Raw genomic sequence first — 17461 nt, 5'->3', positions numbered from 1 at the left:
TAGTTTAGACTAGTTATAGATGGAACATGTGTGCATGGACTTGGGTATTCTTCCAGTAGTTGGATAGAAAAATATTGACAATGACCGAAACCTTCTTAATGTTAACTCTTTGGGATTAGCTGTGATCACAAAATGCTTGTGTTGGCAAACCAACCACTTAGGAAGAAGCATTTATAGTACCAGTGCATGTTTGGTGGAGGGGAATAAAATGGGACAAGGGAGAATGGACAGAAATGAAATGAGATGAAGATCTTGGCTATCCTACCAGTTCTTTTTTACCCCTTTCAATTTAACCAGTAAAAAATCTAATCCTATAACGACCTGATTAATCTCCATTTCTGGACTTTGTAGTGTAGAAAAACAGATCTTAGTTCCTTGATTAACGCCGGATGGATATGGTGAAAATTTTCTAACTTTTGAGAAATATGACAGTGGGGTTTGACTTTGAGATATGACAAGTGTAGTGCACATTAATCTAATTCTTGTTGCTCACTACAAATACATGTGTGGACAAAAGCCATTCTACACATGGCAGGACTTCCACCTTCATTGTTTAAGCTATGTCCTCTCTTACCAAATCCCTACCAGTGCAGGGCACCTTTGGTAGCTTAGGGAGAAGTAGAATGTAGAGTGAGTCACCTCACATGGCTAAGAGTTGATGTATGACCTTTTGTAAAAGGTGAAAACAAATCATTTGGGAACAAAAGCAAGTTCAATCTCATTTTCTTCCAATTGCACATGTTGAGAGGAGAGAGAGAGAAAAAAGCTTATTAATTAGAGAAGAGAAAATTGTTCTATTGTATGGAGCCTCAATACAATACAAGTAAAGCATGGGACAATTGATTTCTCCTTATGTTCTTCTCTACAGTTATAGCAACCTAATTTGTCTACCTAAATCTTTTATTCTTTGTGGGGTATTAAATTTTTTTTATCATTTCAATCTAATGCTTGAGATTTCATTTGATCTAGTTTTATATTCTTCTTTTCTAAGTGAAAATGGTCAGAGCTAAAACCTCTTGAACTGGCTCATTATGCATTTAAACAAAATATTTATTTGTGTTTCAATAAAAGAAATACCAAAAAAAGCTTCATTTGCAATTTTTTTAGTTAAATAAACATGATTTTTATTTTCCTCCTCCCAAATAAACAGAGTCTAAACGAAGGATAAAATTAAATAAAAATAAAATAAAATCATTCCTTTGTGAAATTGATTCTCGAGTACCAATCTAACTCTAATACTACATTCAAAGTAGGATGTGAACACTAAAAAAAATCACCATTTCAGATTATGTTAGTTCCTATCAATAACCATACACCAAACCCTTAATCAAGTTTCAGAAGATAAACAAGAACTCAGTACTTTGCGACCAAAATAAATCCATAAAATTTTCACACGTTCATGCCAGCAAAAAGATAATATTGAAGCTGAAACAGTAGGATATGCATCATTGCTGAATGGTATACACCAGGATTATTAACAAAGAAAGAAACTTTAGTTACATTGTTTTCCCCTTACCGGGGGGTTCGGCCGATAGAACACAGCTTCTATCGCAACAAACATCTTGCAGTTCAAGTGAGTAACATCCACACCCATAACAGAAGGATGAACATTTCAAACATTTCTTTGGAACTGCGGGTAAGAAAGCTTGTGTTGCTAAATAAACCTGGATGCCTGCCAAATTAACTTACACCGAAAGGATAAACACTACGCGATGCAAAATAAGATTATGGTGAATAAGGGAAAATTTATACCAGTACAAATGGCCAGCGATTTACCCCAGCTTCGCCTGTCAGTAGCTTGTGATCTGATATGAAGAAAAACTTTTCGGCAGACGTACCGAGTGAACTATCAGTAGACATTTTCTGAAATACAGATGAAAACAGGAAGAAGAAGAAAAAAAAATCTGTACAGGATTAGCATTGAAAACTACACGCTATCTCCAGGGACAAATGAAAGAGCCAGTAGAGGAAGCTGAAATTGTTAAACTGAAGTGGCTGAACAAAATCCTCAAAAAGGAACTTCTCTTTGGGTAGCTCTCCATGTTTGATATCACTTCAATCTGTTTGATTTAGCTATAAGAAATCTCAAGGGAACCCGAGGCCAACTCCCAAGAAAAATCTTATCCAGCAAAATGAGTACAACCGTGACGAATCAAGGATTATAATTCTGGCAATTATAGCCTCAGTATCCTTATGTTTACCCATCGCCGACAATGCCTTTCTCAGATGATTTTATTGCCTCTGCTGTCATTAGGGCAACTGTGGCTCGATGAAGTGAAAGATCAGCCTTGTGTAGCAACCACTGTGCTTTCTCTCTCTTGAGCTTAGCCATGTTCCATGCATGCTGAGCAGCACTTGTTGCATCACGCAACCTAAACTCATCCATGTCAGCAAGATGTCTCTGAAACCCATTTGATGAAGCTTGCTTTAAGCTAGAACTTTCAGAATAGTCTGAAGTCCATTTATTGACTTCATTTTTCGATCTTTGATTATACATGAATGGTGCCTTTTGAAGATATCTGGGAGACAGGAATGCATCAATCCTTTTTGAAGTGCTTCGAGAATATCTCGAGTCTAGAAACCTTTCTGAACTATCATGAGCAAACAAGGATTCGGTGCTTGCAGTATCCCGTGGTGAAAAGGTAGATCGAGTCTGAAGCCCGTGATAAGAATCAGAAGATTCATAGCTGGAACCAGTAACCTCCATGAGTGAAAAGCCATCATTTTTTCTCCCTGGTAGTACAGGAAAGAAATATGAAATCAGCATAGTCATAAGATCGAAGCAATCATAAGATATAGAAAAATAAGTACCAAGATTAAAGAAGCTATCTTGCTCCCTCGCGGAAACATTATGGTGGCCATTGAACATGAGCTTCTTATGAGATCTGTGCTTTGAACCTTTATAAGGTACTTCCAAGCCTCGTGGTCTCAAACAAAAGGCAAACATAGGCGGTTTCTTCATTAAATCTGCTTTGTCGTGGCATCCTCCAGATTGGATTGGTACTCTGCTCTGCTTTAATTCCCATTCCTTCAGTTGCTGCTGGTACTGTTCCCAAAGAGGTGGCTGAAAGCCAAAGGAACAAGAGCATTGGACATTAAGAACTAATGCCAAAAAGTGGGTTCAAGGATCACAAGTTGAAAGATCCTAAAACATACAGATGCATAAGATGATTGTAACCATATAAACATCTAAACTTCCAAACAAATGTGTATGTTCACATCATCCAAATGATCACTTGAGAGGATAGAAATTAGAGTTCAACAACTAAGCAGTTTATTTTATATCAACCTCACATATTTATGTTTTGACATGGTTCTCTAACCAATCTCTGTTGGCTTAGCCCACCCTGAAACATATAGTTCTTTCAATTCAAAGGCTCCATACAAATTAAAACAGAACGAAACGTATTATATTAGGTTGAAAAATTCTTAGAGCATCTATATAGTAGGTTGAAAATTTCTCTAAGCATCTATATAATTGTAGATGGATACCAGGATACATACATCAGAAAAAAATTGGATAAGAACAATTTCGATTACCCTTTACATGGTGAAAGCCATGTGAATTTGCTCTTGTTACGTGCTAATTCTCCACAATGCATGATCAGACAACTCAACCTATTTCCTCCATGTTTGAACATTAAGATACCTAATGCAGCCACCACAGAAATCACATACCTTACAGGGGATAGTTTCTAAATAATGAAGTTATGAGACTTTGGTGGAAGCATTTCTCATCCTCCCTCTATATGATAATTTCTTAGAAATATACTTCTACCCAAGGAAAGGAATATGGCTCCCAAAGTTGGGCAACTGTTCAAGTGTTTTTGAGTTTTGACAATGCCAGTTTATAGCTAGATTCTATGGTTAAAGCCAAGGTTAAGGCATGAAGTACAAATACCATCAACCAGTTAAGGTTATAATCTCAGGAAATAAGCAAAATAACCTAGCATATCAAAGTTTAGAATCATCAAGCATTCTAAATGATGAAATGCTGGAATTGTTAGGGTTACAGAAATAATTATAAAAATTAACTCTATAACCAAAATAGGACAAATTATCTCATGTTGGTGAAAGAACATTCGCATCATCATATGTATGGAAAATGGTGGCTTGTCCAGGATCAAAGTAAATCACATCACTCAATTAGTCATCGAATAAGGCAACAGAGGGAAGAAAGGGAAAAACAACAAACCTAATCAAATAGCAATTAACTGTAATTTCCCTAGCTATGTAGGACTAGACACAATTGGCATGCACTATTCAACACAATAAAGTGTATTTATTAATTGGAACAAGGCAACCTATGCCAATGTAATTATTATCTGCAAAAATATTGTAAGGTGCTCGCTCAGCTATTCAATTTTTTGAAATTGATGATTATGTGATTCCAAAAGGAGGTCAGGCAAACATCTTTGTCAAAAAAGCAGTCTACATTTATCTGCATAACTTCTTATATGTCCATAGGAGGTTAGGCAAATGTCATCGAGATCAGAAACAAAAGGTCAGAAAGTTGGACAACTTAATGAGTGCCCAAACGAACAATGACCATATGAAGATCCTGACAAGGATTATGCATTCGATTTGACAAATAACTAGAAACCAAATTGAAGCCATTTAATGATACAATCAGTTCAGTGGCAATTGACTTCATCCACCATAATCATAGCATTATCAACCACCAAAACAACTGTAAACCCAATCAAACTTCATACCTGGAATTGCCGGATAAGAGGCAAACCTTTCTTCTTTCTCTTTTGCCTCCAATGGTCGTAAACAACTTCAACTGAGTCTGTCTGTCCAACATCAGCCATGTATTTCTCTATATCTTCATTGGTAAGTTCCTCGCATTGTTGAGTATATGCAAGTTTCTCAAACCTGTCCATAACCTTTTCAAACATATCTTCTGTAACCTCAGGAATCTTATTATCAGTGGAGTCCATAGAAACTCTCACTGAGGATATCCATTCCTCATCCTCACTGTCCATGTCATACAACACATGAGATGGATCCAGGGCGAAATCAACCTCGGAGCCAATATATCGAAAATACTTTAAAGAATTTCTAGCAAAAGGCACCTCAATATAACCATCATCACTATCTGAGAGCAACCTAACACCTGGAATTGGAATATTCTTCACAGAGGCAGCCTTAATGTTTTGATTATAACATTCTTCATATATTTGTTTGAAAATATACCACTGGTTCCTGTCAGTGAACTCTAAGATCCATTCTTTTCCTCCTTTCCACATCATAGCATGAGTGTATCGATTTGTGGCCCCAGGCTGTAAAACATGGTGTGCCTTGTATACATATTTTGTAACACCTGAAACCCGTACGCATATCCTCCAATTCTTTTGATCAGCCCGGTCAAGCTGAATTTTGGCTCCAAGTTCTCTCCAACATTTATCAGCATGAGTTATAAGGATATTAGCTTCACAGATAAGTGAATTTGAGGAATTCAGTGAACTTCTGGAATAACCAGACGATGAATTTGCAACAAGTTCCTTAACCTTTTTAAGAGAATGTATCTTCTGATGGTTAATTATAGATTTTGAAGCATGTTCATGACCTCCAGGTAACATTGAATATGAGACCTGGGTTCGAGGCCTCTTGTAGCCACTAGAAACACCATTGGCCATAAGATCTGTGGAACCCAGTTTCGGACTGTGAATAAATGTCCGTGAAAGTGAAGTATGGCGATTGCGATGCCACATACTTCGTGGAACGTTTGCACTGGGGTTTTCATGTTCTTTCATTTCAAGGATCAAATTGGAAGCAGGGCGATGAATCAGCAAGCCTTTTTTAAGATTATGCTTCTCAACTTCCTCAAGAAGTGGAGCCTCAGTATTGGTGGTATTGATTATATGTCTATCATTATGAGATTTCAGCAGAAATGAATCTTCAGCATATTCAGAACCAAAATGCACGGCGTGCACAGATGCTGCAGCCTCCTTTGGAGTTCCAGATTGCAAGACACACCCACGGTTGGCAATATTCCCGACATCATCACCAGCTACAACATCTTGATGGCCATTAGACTTACTGTTGTTAGCATATATATTACCATAAGTTCCATCAGACAAAGTATGTGTACTTGATGATATGTGATCAACTGCAGCCTCACTGAGTGTTGAAGTATTATTAGTATTATCTGCATCTTTTGGTGAAGAAACTGAAGTCTGAGCTCCAGAAGTTGTTTCTTTCTGAATCAGCAACTTGTGATACAGACTTGGAAAGAAGGATGATCCTTTTGCAAGATAAAGGGAACATGGATACTGCTTCTCATGCTCTTCAGCCACATTATGAACAAAATTATTCAAAAATGGATTAACTGCTTTATTCATATCAGGTCTATAGAATAGGTTTGACCTTCCCCAAAACTTCTGCAAAAGAAATCAAAACCATTGGTCAGATAAAATCATTCCTAGTTGACAAAGTAGAACTAGGCTTCGGTATAAATCAGTTGTGTACCCTTTCTAAAGGGTAGTCCGGTGCACGAAGCTCCGGCCAATACGGGATCCCGAGGAAGGGGAACACATTAAAACCACTCTAAACCAAGATAATGGATATGAAAACCAACACTCTAAGAAAGCAATTCTTTAGGAAATGGCCTAGTCACATATTATAGTACTAGTATATAAAAGCAAGTCTCCATTTGGTGAACATAATGGCAACAAGTTCCAAAATCTTTATCAACTTGTTAGCAATCACCTTCAAAGTTTAGAAAAATTGAATCAGGTCCACTTGGCACCTCCAAAAAAAGAAAAGAAAAACTAAAATAGATCGGTAGTAAAATATATAAGGTTTCCAAGAAAAGTTAAATTGATAGATTCAATCTTGTGATATACTATTTAAGGGAAAAAAGTATACTAGAAGAATAACAGAAAAGTCATTAATTATGTTGTATATTATGACCTAGATGATAAGTTTGATGGACACAATCATATGACTAGATGTTACAGTTCCCTACTATTAATCTGTGATGATGGGAAAGTTGTTTTATGAAAACTAGTTGGTAAGTTTTCTAATGTGACCTAGACAACTCTGATTCAACTTCAAGAAACTCCTCAACTTTTAAGGTTAAGGTTGGACCGTACATTGATCACCATGGACCCTAATATTGGCAGGAACCAGATGTTTTCGCACATCTTACTTGTACAGATACATAAATTGAATCCTCTTCTACTCATTTGAAATAACATAAAATGAATTTAAATAATGCAAACCTTAAACATCAATGAATTTTATCTATTGAGCAATGCTTCTTGATAATAAAATGCCTTCCCAGCAGAAAACTATTTCAAACAATTGTCTCTAATATGAACAATTCCAATAATTTGTCTTGAAATAGGTAAAGAGCAACACTAAAACATAGACGCAATGTGATGATCTAGCCAATGACAAAACCTACTTGATCAATTTTTTATAATAAAAAAATATAAATGTAGATTTGTATTCAATATTTGCAGATGATACAATGTCTACATCTGTTGCAGTTATATGATTGATGGATCTGAACCATCAGGTATGAATAAAACATTTTGTCTACCAAATATGGGGAAAAAACATGATAGTTGTGTTTATAGACCAAAAGAACTCCAGATTAACCATCCAAGAAAAACTATAAGCAAATCCATATCATGTTTAACAAAAATAATTTGTAAATGGCTTCAATTATGAACAAATTCTACAACAACAAAAAAAAAACTATGTATCACTAGCAATATAATCTTACACCGAGTCATGGTTTAAAATCTCAAGCTGTGCCAACCTTCGGTCCCGGATCGGAACGATACAGTTTCTGTATCATATTGTGCCGTGCCGATATAGTTTCGGTATTTTTTAAATATAAATATATTATTTAAAAATAAAAAATTTAATATAAATATTTAAAAATATAATATATAAAATATTTTTTATTATATATATATATATATATATTAAATTAATAGGATAATTTTATTAGATTTTAATTAAGTCTATTTAAATTATCCCAATCATAGCTAGGAGTTCGTTAAAATTATTAACCTAAATTATTTAATTAAACCTAAGTTAAAAATCTTATCATATTCCGCACTACCACGACCGTGGGCACTCGCACGACGCATCTGGACGCGTCGTGGCAGGTCAGCACCACTTGTGCTGGTGTTGGTCCGCAGGCGAAAAGAGATGTTTCGCCTATATTGGATGAAATGGTTCGAGATTTTAATCTATGCACCGAGTTCATGGTGGATAAGATCCATGTTTCCGACCTCAAATAGTAAGGATTTCTCTTGTTTCTAGAAAACATTTAGGTCTCTAAATCTACATTAGAAAATCAAGTAAACCTCAAAAGATTTCCACATAGCTATAGCCCACATTAATAAAGTTAGTGGTATTTAAATATTATTCCAACATTGTTAGGTATAACATCCTACATGGCTAGATAGCATAATGCAAAAAGGGGCAGGAAAAACACTCTTATGTTCATAAATAGTTTAAACTATTGTGACTTGACTTGGTGTGTGGTGCATAGACAGTCCAACCAAACTAAGCGCTTAGCAATAACATACTTGTTAGTCTCAATTAATAGGATCTAGATACATCAATCTTATCATATATGTTGGAAAATTAGGAGATCCTGATTGCATAAAATCAGGAATCTTTGAGATCCTTATGGCATAAAATTAGGAAATAATCTTTGAAAATCAGGAAACAATCTTTCAGATCTTGATTGCATAAAATCAAAAAATAATTTTTAGGTTTCCTTTCTTTTATTTGTTACTATTTTTCTCTATTTTGTATCTTCTATTTATTGATATAATTTCTAGTTGAAAAAAATTAAGAAAAAATAATTACATTTCTTCCCGATTTTTCTTCATGGTATTAGAGCCCTAGGTTCGATTTAAGGATTTTTTTCATGGCAAATCAAAATCCATGGAAGAAGGCCTTAACCAACACTACAAGTGGAGATTCGTTGGTGTTTGGAGAAATTGCAGTCAACTCGAATTTGAACCCACCAATATCTCTCAATGGTTCGACGGAGGGATCCTCTAACTCACTCCAAGTTAATATTCAACGGTTTAATGGAAAGAACTACATGTAATGGTCACAAACTGTGCGCTTGATTTTGGAAGGGAAGGGTAAACTTGGATATGTTACAGGAGAAGTGATAAGTGACAAAATCAGCTGATGAAGACTCAAGATTTAAAGCTTGGAAATTTGAAAATTCGCTGCTTATTGCATGGTTAGCCAATTTCATGAAGCCCCATTATCAGAAAGTCGTTTATGTTCCTACCTACAGCCAAAGAGGTGTGGGAGGCAGGTAGAGACACTTATTTAGATTTGGAGAACTCTTTGCAAATTTTTAGCCTAAAATCAAGGTTATGGCATGTAAAGCAACGGGAACGTGATGTGACTTCCTACTACAATGAGTTGATGACGTTGTGGCAAGAACTAGATCTATGCTATGATAATATTTGGAAGTGTGTTGATGATAGTGTTCGTTTTATGAAACAACAAGAGAATGATCGAGTGTTTATGTTCTTGGCGGGACTCAACAAGGATCTAGATGAAGGGGTCGAATCTTGGGAAAGACACCTCTACCAACAATCCGTGAGGTATTTTTAGAAGTTGGGAGAGAAGAAGCTTGATAAACTGTTATGCTTAACAAATCTGCCTCAGTTTCTACTAACTTAAGTTTGGAAAGTTCTGCCCTTGTTACTAAAGGTTTTCAAGAGGAAGCGAAGAAAGTGGCAAAAGGTTTGAAAAACCATGGTGCGACCATTGCAAACGTCTGTGGCACATGCAGGGAACATGCTGGAAAATCCATGGGGTACCAAAAAATTAGAAGAAAAGAACTAGTGGCGAAGGTCGTGCATTTCAGACCTCTATCTCAGATCAAGAGGGGCAGTCTACTCCAAGCTTACTTCCTTTCACCAAGGAACAAATAGACCAACTATACAAGCTCCTTGAGTCTCAAAAAACCCCTTCTTGTTTAATAGCTAAAAAGGGCAATTACATGACAACAACCTTCCTTAGTGTCAATTCTAATTGTGCCTGGATCATTGATTCAGACGCAACTGATCATATGACAGGAATGCCAAACCTTTTCTCTTCATATAGTCCTTGTGCAGGTAACCAAATAATTAAGATTGCAGATGGTTCTCTTTCAGCCATTGCAGGAAAAGGTTCTGTTGTAGTATTACCTCTGCTCACTCTAAATGATGTTCTTCATATTCCCAAAGTGTCTTGTAACCTTTTATCTATCAGTAAATTAGTCCATGATCAAAATTGTCAAGCTAATTTCTTTTCTTCTCACTGTGAGTTCCAGGATTTGACCTCAGGGAGGATGATTAGCAGTGCTAAACAGAGTGGAGGACTCTACTTCCTTGAGAATAGATTTGAATCAAGAAAACAATCTCAACCAAGAGGTTCCTGCTTTGAATCTATTTCTGTTTCAAACAGTAATATTATGTTATGACATTTTAGATTAGGACATCCTAGTTTTTGATATTTAAAGCACTTGTTTCCTAAATTGTTTCACAATAAAGATCCATCATTGTTTCATTGCGAAGTCTGTGAAATTGCAAAACACCACTGCACATTTTTCCCTTCACAGCCATACAAGCCATCAAAACCGTTTACCATAATTCATAGTGATGTTTGAGGTCCTAATAACATAAGCATTCCCTCTAATAAGAAATGGTTTATCACATTTATTGATGATCATACTCGACTTTGCTGGGTGGTATACTTATTAAAGGAAAAAATCAGAAGTTGAACAAGTTTTTAGAAAATTTTTCAATATGGTGCAGACTCAATTTCAAACTAAGTTACAGGTTTTCAGAAGTGACAATGGAAAGGAGTATTTTAACAAGATCTTAGGAAATTTTTTCCTTGTAAAGGGGATAGTTCATCACAGTTCGTGCATAGATACACCTCAACAAAATGACATTGCCGAAAGAAAACATAGACACCTCCTTGAGGTAGCCCGAGCATTACTTTTTTCAATCAAAGTACCAAGGTATTTGTGGGGTGAAGCTATTTTAACTGCTGCATATTTAATTAATAGAATGTCATCTAAAGTTCTACAATTTAAAACTCCATTCAACACATTTACAACATGTTTTCCTATTGCTCATCTTTCAGCTAATTTACCATTAAAAATATTTGGTTGCACAACTTTTGTTCATGAACATAGGAAAACCGGAAAACTTGAGTCAAGGGCAAGAAAATGTGTCTTCATGGGTTACTCCCTTATGCAAAAAGGTTATAAGTGTTTTGATCCGATATCAAATTTTTTTTTTGTAACAATGGACGTCACATTTTTTTAAACACAACCTTTTTTTAAGAACATTCATCTTCAGGGGAGAATTCAAAGAAAGATTCATTTACTAACTTTAATGATGTGTTTTTGTCAAATGATATGTTTGAATTTGAGCCTACTACCTTTGCACAAGAAACAAATGGCCAAGGATCATTCTTTGAAACTCCTCTTATAATGAGTGATGTTTCTACTGAATCCAAGCCTACATTTGACAATCAAAATTGTGAAAAACCTAGTACAATGGCAACATGATAATACAGATAATAGATTCAAGGAAGGGGAACAAATTTGGAAGGGAATTGTCTACTTGAAAAAGAATCATAGGAAAGGGAAAGATGAATCAACTCTACAATATAGCCGTGATTCCGAGCCAAGGGAAAATCTTCATTCTGAAACTTACTTATAATTCTCTTCCAAGGTCTGATAGTCAATTTGAGTCTAACATGCCAATATCTCTTCGAAAAGGTGACAGATCTTGTACCAAACACTCTATATCAAAGTTTGTGTCATATTCGAATTTATCGTCATCTCTTGTTACTCTTTGTTCTCAATTATCCTATGTAGACATTCCTAAAAAAGTACAGGAGACCCTACGAGTTCCAAAGTGGAAGTTGTGCTCGAGGAGATGAGAGCTCTTGAGAAGAATAGTACTTGGAAGATCGTTACATTACCAATAGGGAAAAGCACTGTGGGATGTAAGTGGGTTTTCATGATGAAGTATAACTCAGACGGATCAGTGGAGAGATATAAGGCTAGATTAATGGCCAAAGGGATCACTCAAACCTATGGTGTTGATTACTTTGAAATATTTGCTCCTGTTGCAAAACTAAATATGGTGAAAGTACTTTTATCTATTGCTGCCTATTACTGCTATCTAGACTGACCTTTGCAGCAATTAGACGTGAAAAATGCCTTCCTCAATGGTGATTTAGAAGAGGAGGTGCACATGGATAGTCCACCGGGCTTTGCGGAGAAATTCGACTCAAAGGTGTGTAAATTAAGAAAGTCTTTGTACAGTCTCAAGCAATCTCCGAGAGCTATTAGAAGATTGTCAGAAAGCAAGGATACACTCAAGGATAAATAGATCATGTATTATCCTACAAAGATATTTGAAAGCACCATTTGAAGAACACCTTGAGGTTGCTTATAGAATTCTGAGATATTTGAAGGTTACTCCTGGAAAAGGTCTATTTTTCAGAAAGACTAATCAAAGGAGTGTCGATGTGTTAACTGATGCAGATCGGGCAGGATCGGTTAATGATATGGGGGTTAGGAACACGGAGAAGCAAGAAACAAAGTGTTGTAGCCAGAAGTAGTGCAGAAGCTGAGTTTAGAGCAATGGCTTAGGGAGTCTATGAGGTGTTTTGGATATACAGAATACTTGAAGAGTTCAAAAAGACCGTAGAACTTCCATTGAAGTTATACTTAATAAGGTTGCAATAAGCAATTGCTCAACATCCTGTCCAACATGATAGAACAAAACACATTGAGATTGACTGACATTTTATAAAGGAGAAACTTGAAGCCGAAACCATTTGCATACCATTTGTACCTTCTAACCAACAAATAGCTAATATCTTGACGAAGGGACTTGCAAGAGCCAACTTTGAACAATTAATAAGCAAGTTGGGCATGATTAACATTTACACACCAACTTAAGGGGGAGTGTTGGAAAATTAGATCCTGATTGCATAAATCAGGAAATAATCTTTGGAAATCAAGAAACAATCTTTGAGATCCTGATTGCATAAAATCAAGAAATAATCTTTAGGTTTCCTTTCTTTTATTTGTTACTTATTTTTCTCTATTTTGTATCTTCTATCTATTGATGTAATTTCTAGTTGAAAAAAAAAAAAAACAATAACCTTTCTTCCTGATTTTTCTTCAATATCATTGAACTCTAGACAAGGTCATATCACTAGTAATATGAAATTGTTAAATCACTTTTTATGACCCGTTTATAAATATATAAATATTTAATTAGTTATTTAGTAGTAATCTATATAAACTGTAGATATATAATCTAATACATATATAGTATAATAGCATATACATGTTATATCATATAATCATATGGATTATATTTTAAGTTTTTTTATAATTCAAGATATGTTCTTTGCATTTAAAATTTGTTTGAATTTGTTAAATGGGTTGTGTTGACCTGACCCATTTATGTTCCATTTAATTATATGGGTCGTATCAAATAACTTGCTTATGACTCGCCGGATCATAAAAATGTTGAAAATGAGTCAACCCATTTATAAGCGTGTCATCATACGATCATAGGTTTTGACCCATTAATTAAATGGTTGAATTTGTGTTGAGATTCAGACCATGGGTCAACACTACATGATATAACCCATCAACCCAAATTGTCACCCCTATCTCACACCTTCAAATTGATTAAATTTGGAAACTATTAATTATCTTTGAATATGTCCATATTTTCTCTCATTTTATCTTTTTCAAAGCCACCCATACAACAACTCCTTGTATTAGCATTTTTTTTTCTAATATCTTTTCTATTAACATCACAAATTCATCTTAATTCTCTATGTTGATTTTTTGCATGTGAATTTCCTAATTGCAAATCACTTTGACCCAAATAGTAGTTTTAGTGATCGTACAACAGGCTTATAAAAGTTTACAAGCCAAAAAATCACAAAATGACTAAATGCCTCAATTCATAAAATAGAAATCATAATGTTCCAAAATATCTCCACTTTCATTCAACACTATTTGAGTCATAAAATTGCATTTGGAGGAAGGCCAACATGTCATAACTAGAACGTGACCTTTTAGCAAGGCTCAAAAGATATAGCAAAAGGACAAATCTAAGATACTCCTTAATATAGAAAATATAAATAGGAATACTAACACATTAAACTCCTAATCCGCTGAATAACCAAGCTTATATTGTTAAGTAGAGAAAAGCAAGTTAGATAGTACAATGATACCATGCACGAGAGCAGTAAATGAATTGCACAGAAAATAAATAAGAGCACATTTTGTCAGTAAAGCAAGAACCTTCCAAACAGAAATAAGTACCTCAAGCAGCTTAACAGAGCTGTGTGATATTTCATTGGTAGAAAGGTACAATGTATTTGAACAGATGTAAGGAGTTGAGATCAATGCCTCCTTTGTGCAAAGCTTTTTAAACTTTCCCTCAAAGTGCCTCCATCTTGAACTTTCCACCTTCGAGAACAAATTATAAAAAAGAAGGTTCTCATCTGAACTGTTCAATCTTGAAATACTTAGCACAATTGACGAGTATTGAATTAAAGTGTTGGTGAAGTTGCTCTTTTCAACATATTGATTCAGTATCTTGATGATCAAACAGAAAAGAGAGACTGCACGCTTTAAACATCCCTCAAACAAAATAAACCTTAGTCCAGGAATGCCATCAATAAAAAATACCTCCATGTGAACATTAGGCCATCCACAAACCAGTTTACCATGCCTTGCATTATAAAGTGATCGAAAAAGCCAAAAGCTTTGGCTTTGAGAAGTGAAGTCCAGAGTGCATCGAAGTGGTAAGCTCAATTCAACAATAACTTGTTGGAAGTTCACCATAGTCAACTTTTTCTCAGCTTCCCATCTAGGAGCCATACTGCTAACAATAGAGAGAATGTTTACAGAACCACCTTGATCACTATCAACAGCATGTTGTGCCAGTTTAGTTTTAAAATCTTCCTTTTTATTTCGGAACCGTTTTCTGAAGTAAACATAAGGTAACTTCTTGCTTTGAGAATCAATACTTTTCTTCTGCTCAGAGACACCATTAATGTTCCAATCACTTGACTGATCTGATCCCTTGCAATTTGGTAATAAGCCACTAGATATTGTATCCAGTTGAGTCATAGGGATGTTTTCTTTGGGTTCTGATAACAACGAAGGACTGGTATCCTTCAAAGGATTAGCTCTAAGATGTCCCTTTGTCGTATTGGAAGGGCAAGATGCAGCTCGATGGGTTGTACGTGTCAACCAGGATATAATGGGTTCTGATTCTGTGAGGCTTCCAAGATAACTGCTCTCTGCGGTGTCTACCTCTTCAACTTTTTTGTTTTCTGTCTCTGACCCTGGTTTCTCAAAGTTAAATTTGCTAGAAACTTCACTGGGGAAAAGCAATAGTTTAAATCTTTCCTTTTGGAGGTTAATCCACTCCTCATCTCGATCATCATACTTGACATGATGCAACCTAGTCATAGGATCATAACCCTTAATCAGACCAAAGTACCAATTCTGATCCAAAGGCCAGAAAACTCTGATTCGTTGCTTAACCAAACAATAAGGGTCCATATCCCTCAAAAAGACTTCATAAAAATGGCGGCGCTTCCGAGAAAAGCTTTTTCCATTGTGTCTCCTCGGGCGAAGAGTCCTACCTGATGAATCAATTGAACAAGCTTCACCTTGCGAACCCTTCATTCTCTCATGGTCAGATTGTGAACAAGATAAGCTTTTCACTGAATCAGTTGCACTTTTTGACCTCTTTGCAGAGAAACCTGTGCAATTCGGATCAAAACGTGAAGAAAGCATTCTAGCAGCATTCTCCTCAAGGTTTTCCTCATCATCATCCTGAGAAACAGAAACTGAGTTCACACTATTGTCAGTAGAACGCGCCTGATTCACAAGATTACTTCGTTCAGACATCTTTGTGTTCTCCTGTCTGTTTCCAACCTTTCTATTCCCATCCTTGATAAAACTGTGATTTCCAACACTGGTGGAAGGAACAGAATCATCTTTATGGGACCCAATTATATCACACGCATCTACTTTCTTCTTTTTCTTCCTCTTCTTTTCACTCAATTCCGTTGGGTTTGAATCGCCTTTGACAATTAATTTATCATCCAGAACATCAGTATTAGCCTTTGCATGGCAAGAGTTAGATATTTCAGTTTCCAAGCTTACGGGATCTTTAGATTTTCTCAACTTTGGAATGCCCCTACGCCGCTTTGGAAGAAGGAAACCATCGTCTGTATAATTTTTGCTTTTAGATTCACCAGCGATAGATGCATCATCTATCTTCCTTATGGGCTGCGAATAACGGTCCTTAGCTGAATTTTGTGCCTCTCCATTTGTTCCTTGCAGATTATGTGTGGCATCACTTCTACTGGAGGTGTCATCACTCTTGGGGACACTAGAAATTTGATCTTTATCTGACTTTGGGACATTTGAACTGTTGCGCTGCCGCTTAGAAGCAGGTACAAGCCTGCTCAAGGATACCTCTTTTCTGTTTTTTTTCCTTGACTTTGGAAGAACTTCTCCATCCTCTTCAAATTGGGAGCCTAGCTTCTTCTTGTGGACTTTATTTTCTACTTCCCACACTGAAATCTCCTTCTTGACACCGGATTTCCTCTCAGAATTTCTTGGTTTTTTCACATAAATACTTTGGAGATCCAAAGATTTTGGCTTCTTAGGTATATCAGATTCCTCATTCTTCTCGACCCTAATTTCCATCAACAATTACAAAATTCAAAGAAATAATGAGCAAGATCCAAATTTCATCACCCATTATACATGAGGAGCAGACTGACGTCCTAATTTCGGATCCAAAAGCATAATTCCAAGCCCACGATCCCCAAATCTGTCCTAAATCCAACCTAAACAAAGAAAAATAAATCGATATGAATCATTTGCCCCATCGATCTCCACCCATATCGAAGCGATCAAACCGAGCAATGAAGGAATAACATACCTCGAGATACAACAACTCCAGACAAATCTCCCATCGATCAGATCCGAAATCGAAGGGAAACCCGTTTCTGAAGTCCAATTCCACCTTTTTCCCGAAGAAATCGCGCGATTGATCGAGGTTCACGACGGTGATTTTCCAACCCTAGAAACCGAAGGGGCCTAGGGTTTCATACACGTAAGGTATGGATCGGGGCGAAAAAGTGGAACAAAAACAGAAAATGAAAAGAAAAATTAACAAAAAAACCGTAACCGTTGGATCTCCAACTGACGGTTCGCGCGCCTTGTAGAGCCGCCCGACGCATCAGCCGGAATCCAAAATCGCAAACGACCGCGAAGCAACGCACGGACACGATCGCTTCCGTTCGCGAAACGAACGGTGGAGATCGGATTGATCGCCAGTGGGACTTTGAAGAGACGGAGATCAAGCGGCAAAGGAACAATCTTTTTTTTTCTTTT

At 36.2% G+C, this 17461-nt stretch overlaps 1 protein-coding gene across 2 annotated transcripts; it reads right to left on the bottom strand.

Moving 5' to 3' along the window:
- Positions 1-1419: 1419 nt before the first annotated feature.
- Positions 1420-17151, bottom strand: LOC141834822 (uncharacterized). Of its 2 annotated transcripts, XR_012602350.1 has the most exons (6): positions 17007-17151; positions 14360-16911; positions 4716-6386; positions 2812-3064; positions 1753-2733; positions 1420-1672 (listed from the first exon to the last, which is right to left on the bottom strand). XR_012602350.1 is itself a non-coding variant. In XM_074722195.1 (5 exons), exons 2-5 carry the CDS (start codon positions 16766-16768, stop codon positions 2198-2200), a joined length of 4869 nt encoding a protein of 1622 aa, XP_074578296.1. In that variant the 5' UTR covers positions 16769-16911; positions 17007-17151; the 3' UTR covers positions 1420-2197. The 2 variants fall into 2 exon arrangements, 1 of the variants encoding a protein (XP_074578296.1); XM_074722195.1 differs by having other exon boundaries at positions 1420-2733.
- Positions 17152-17461: the final 310 nt, after the last annotated feature.

The sequence above is a fragment of the Curcuma longa genome, chromosome 9 (assembly GCF_044706935.1).
Source record: "Curcuma longa cultivar G26 ecotype Majalengka, Jawa Barat chromosome 9, ITB_CL_G26_1.1, whole genome shotgun sequence".
NCBI classification, from domain to species: Eukaryota; Viridiplantae; Streptophyta; class Magnoliopsida; order Zingiberales; family Zingiberaceae; genus Curcuma; species Curcuma longa.
Note: the sequence above shows the minus strand (reverse complement) of the source record. Positions and strands in the feature narration are given on the sequence as shown.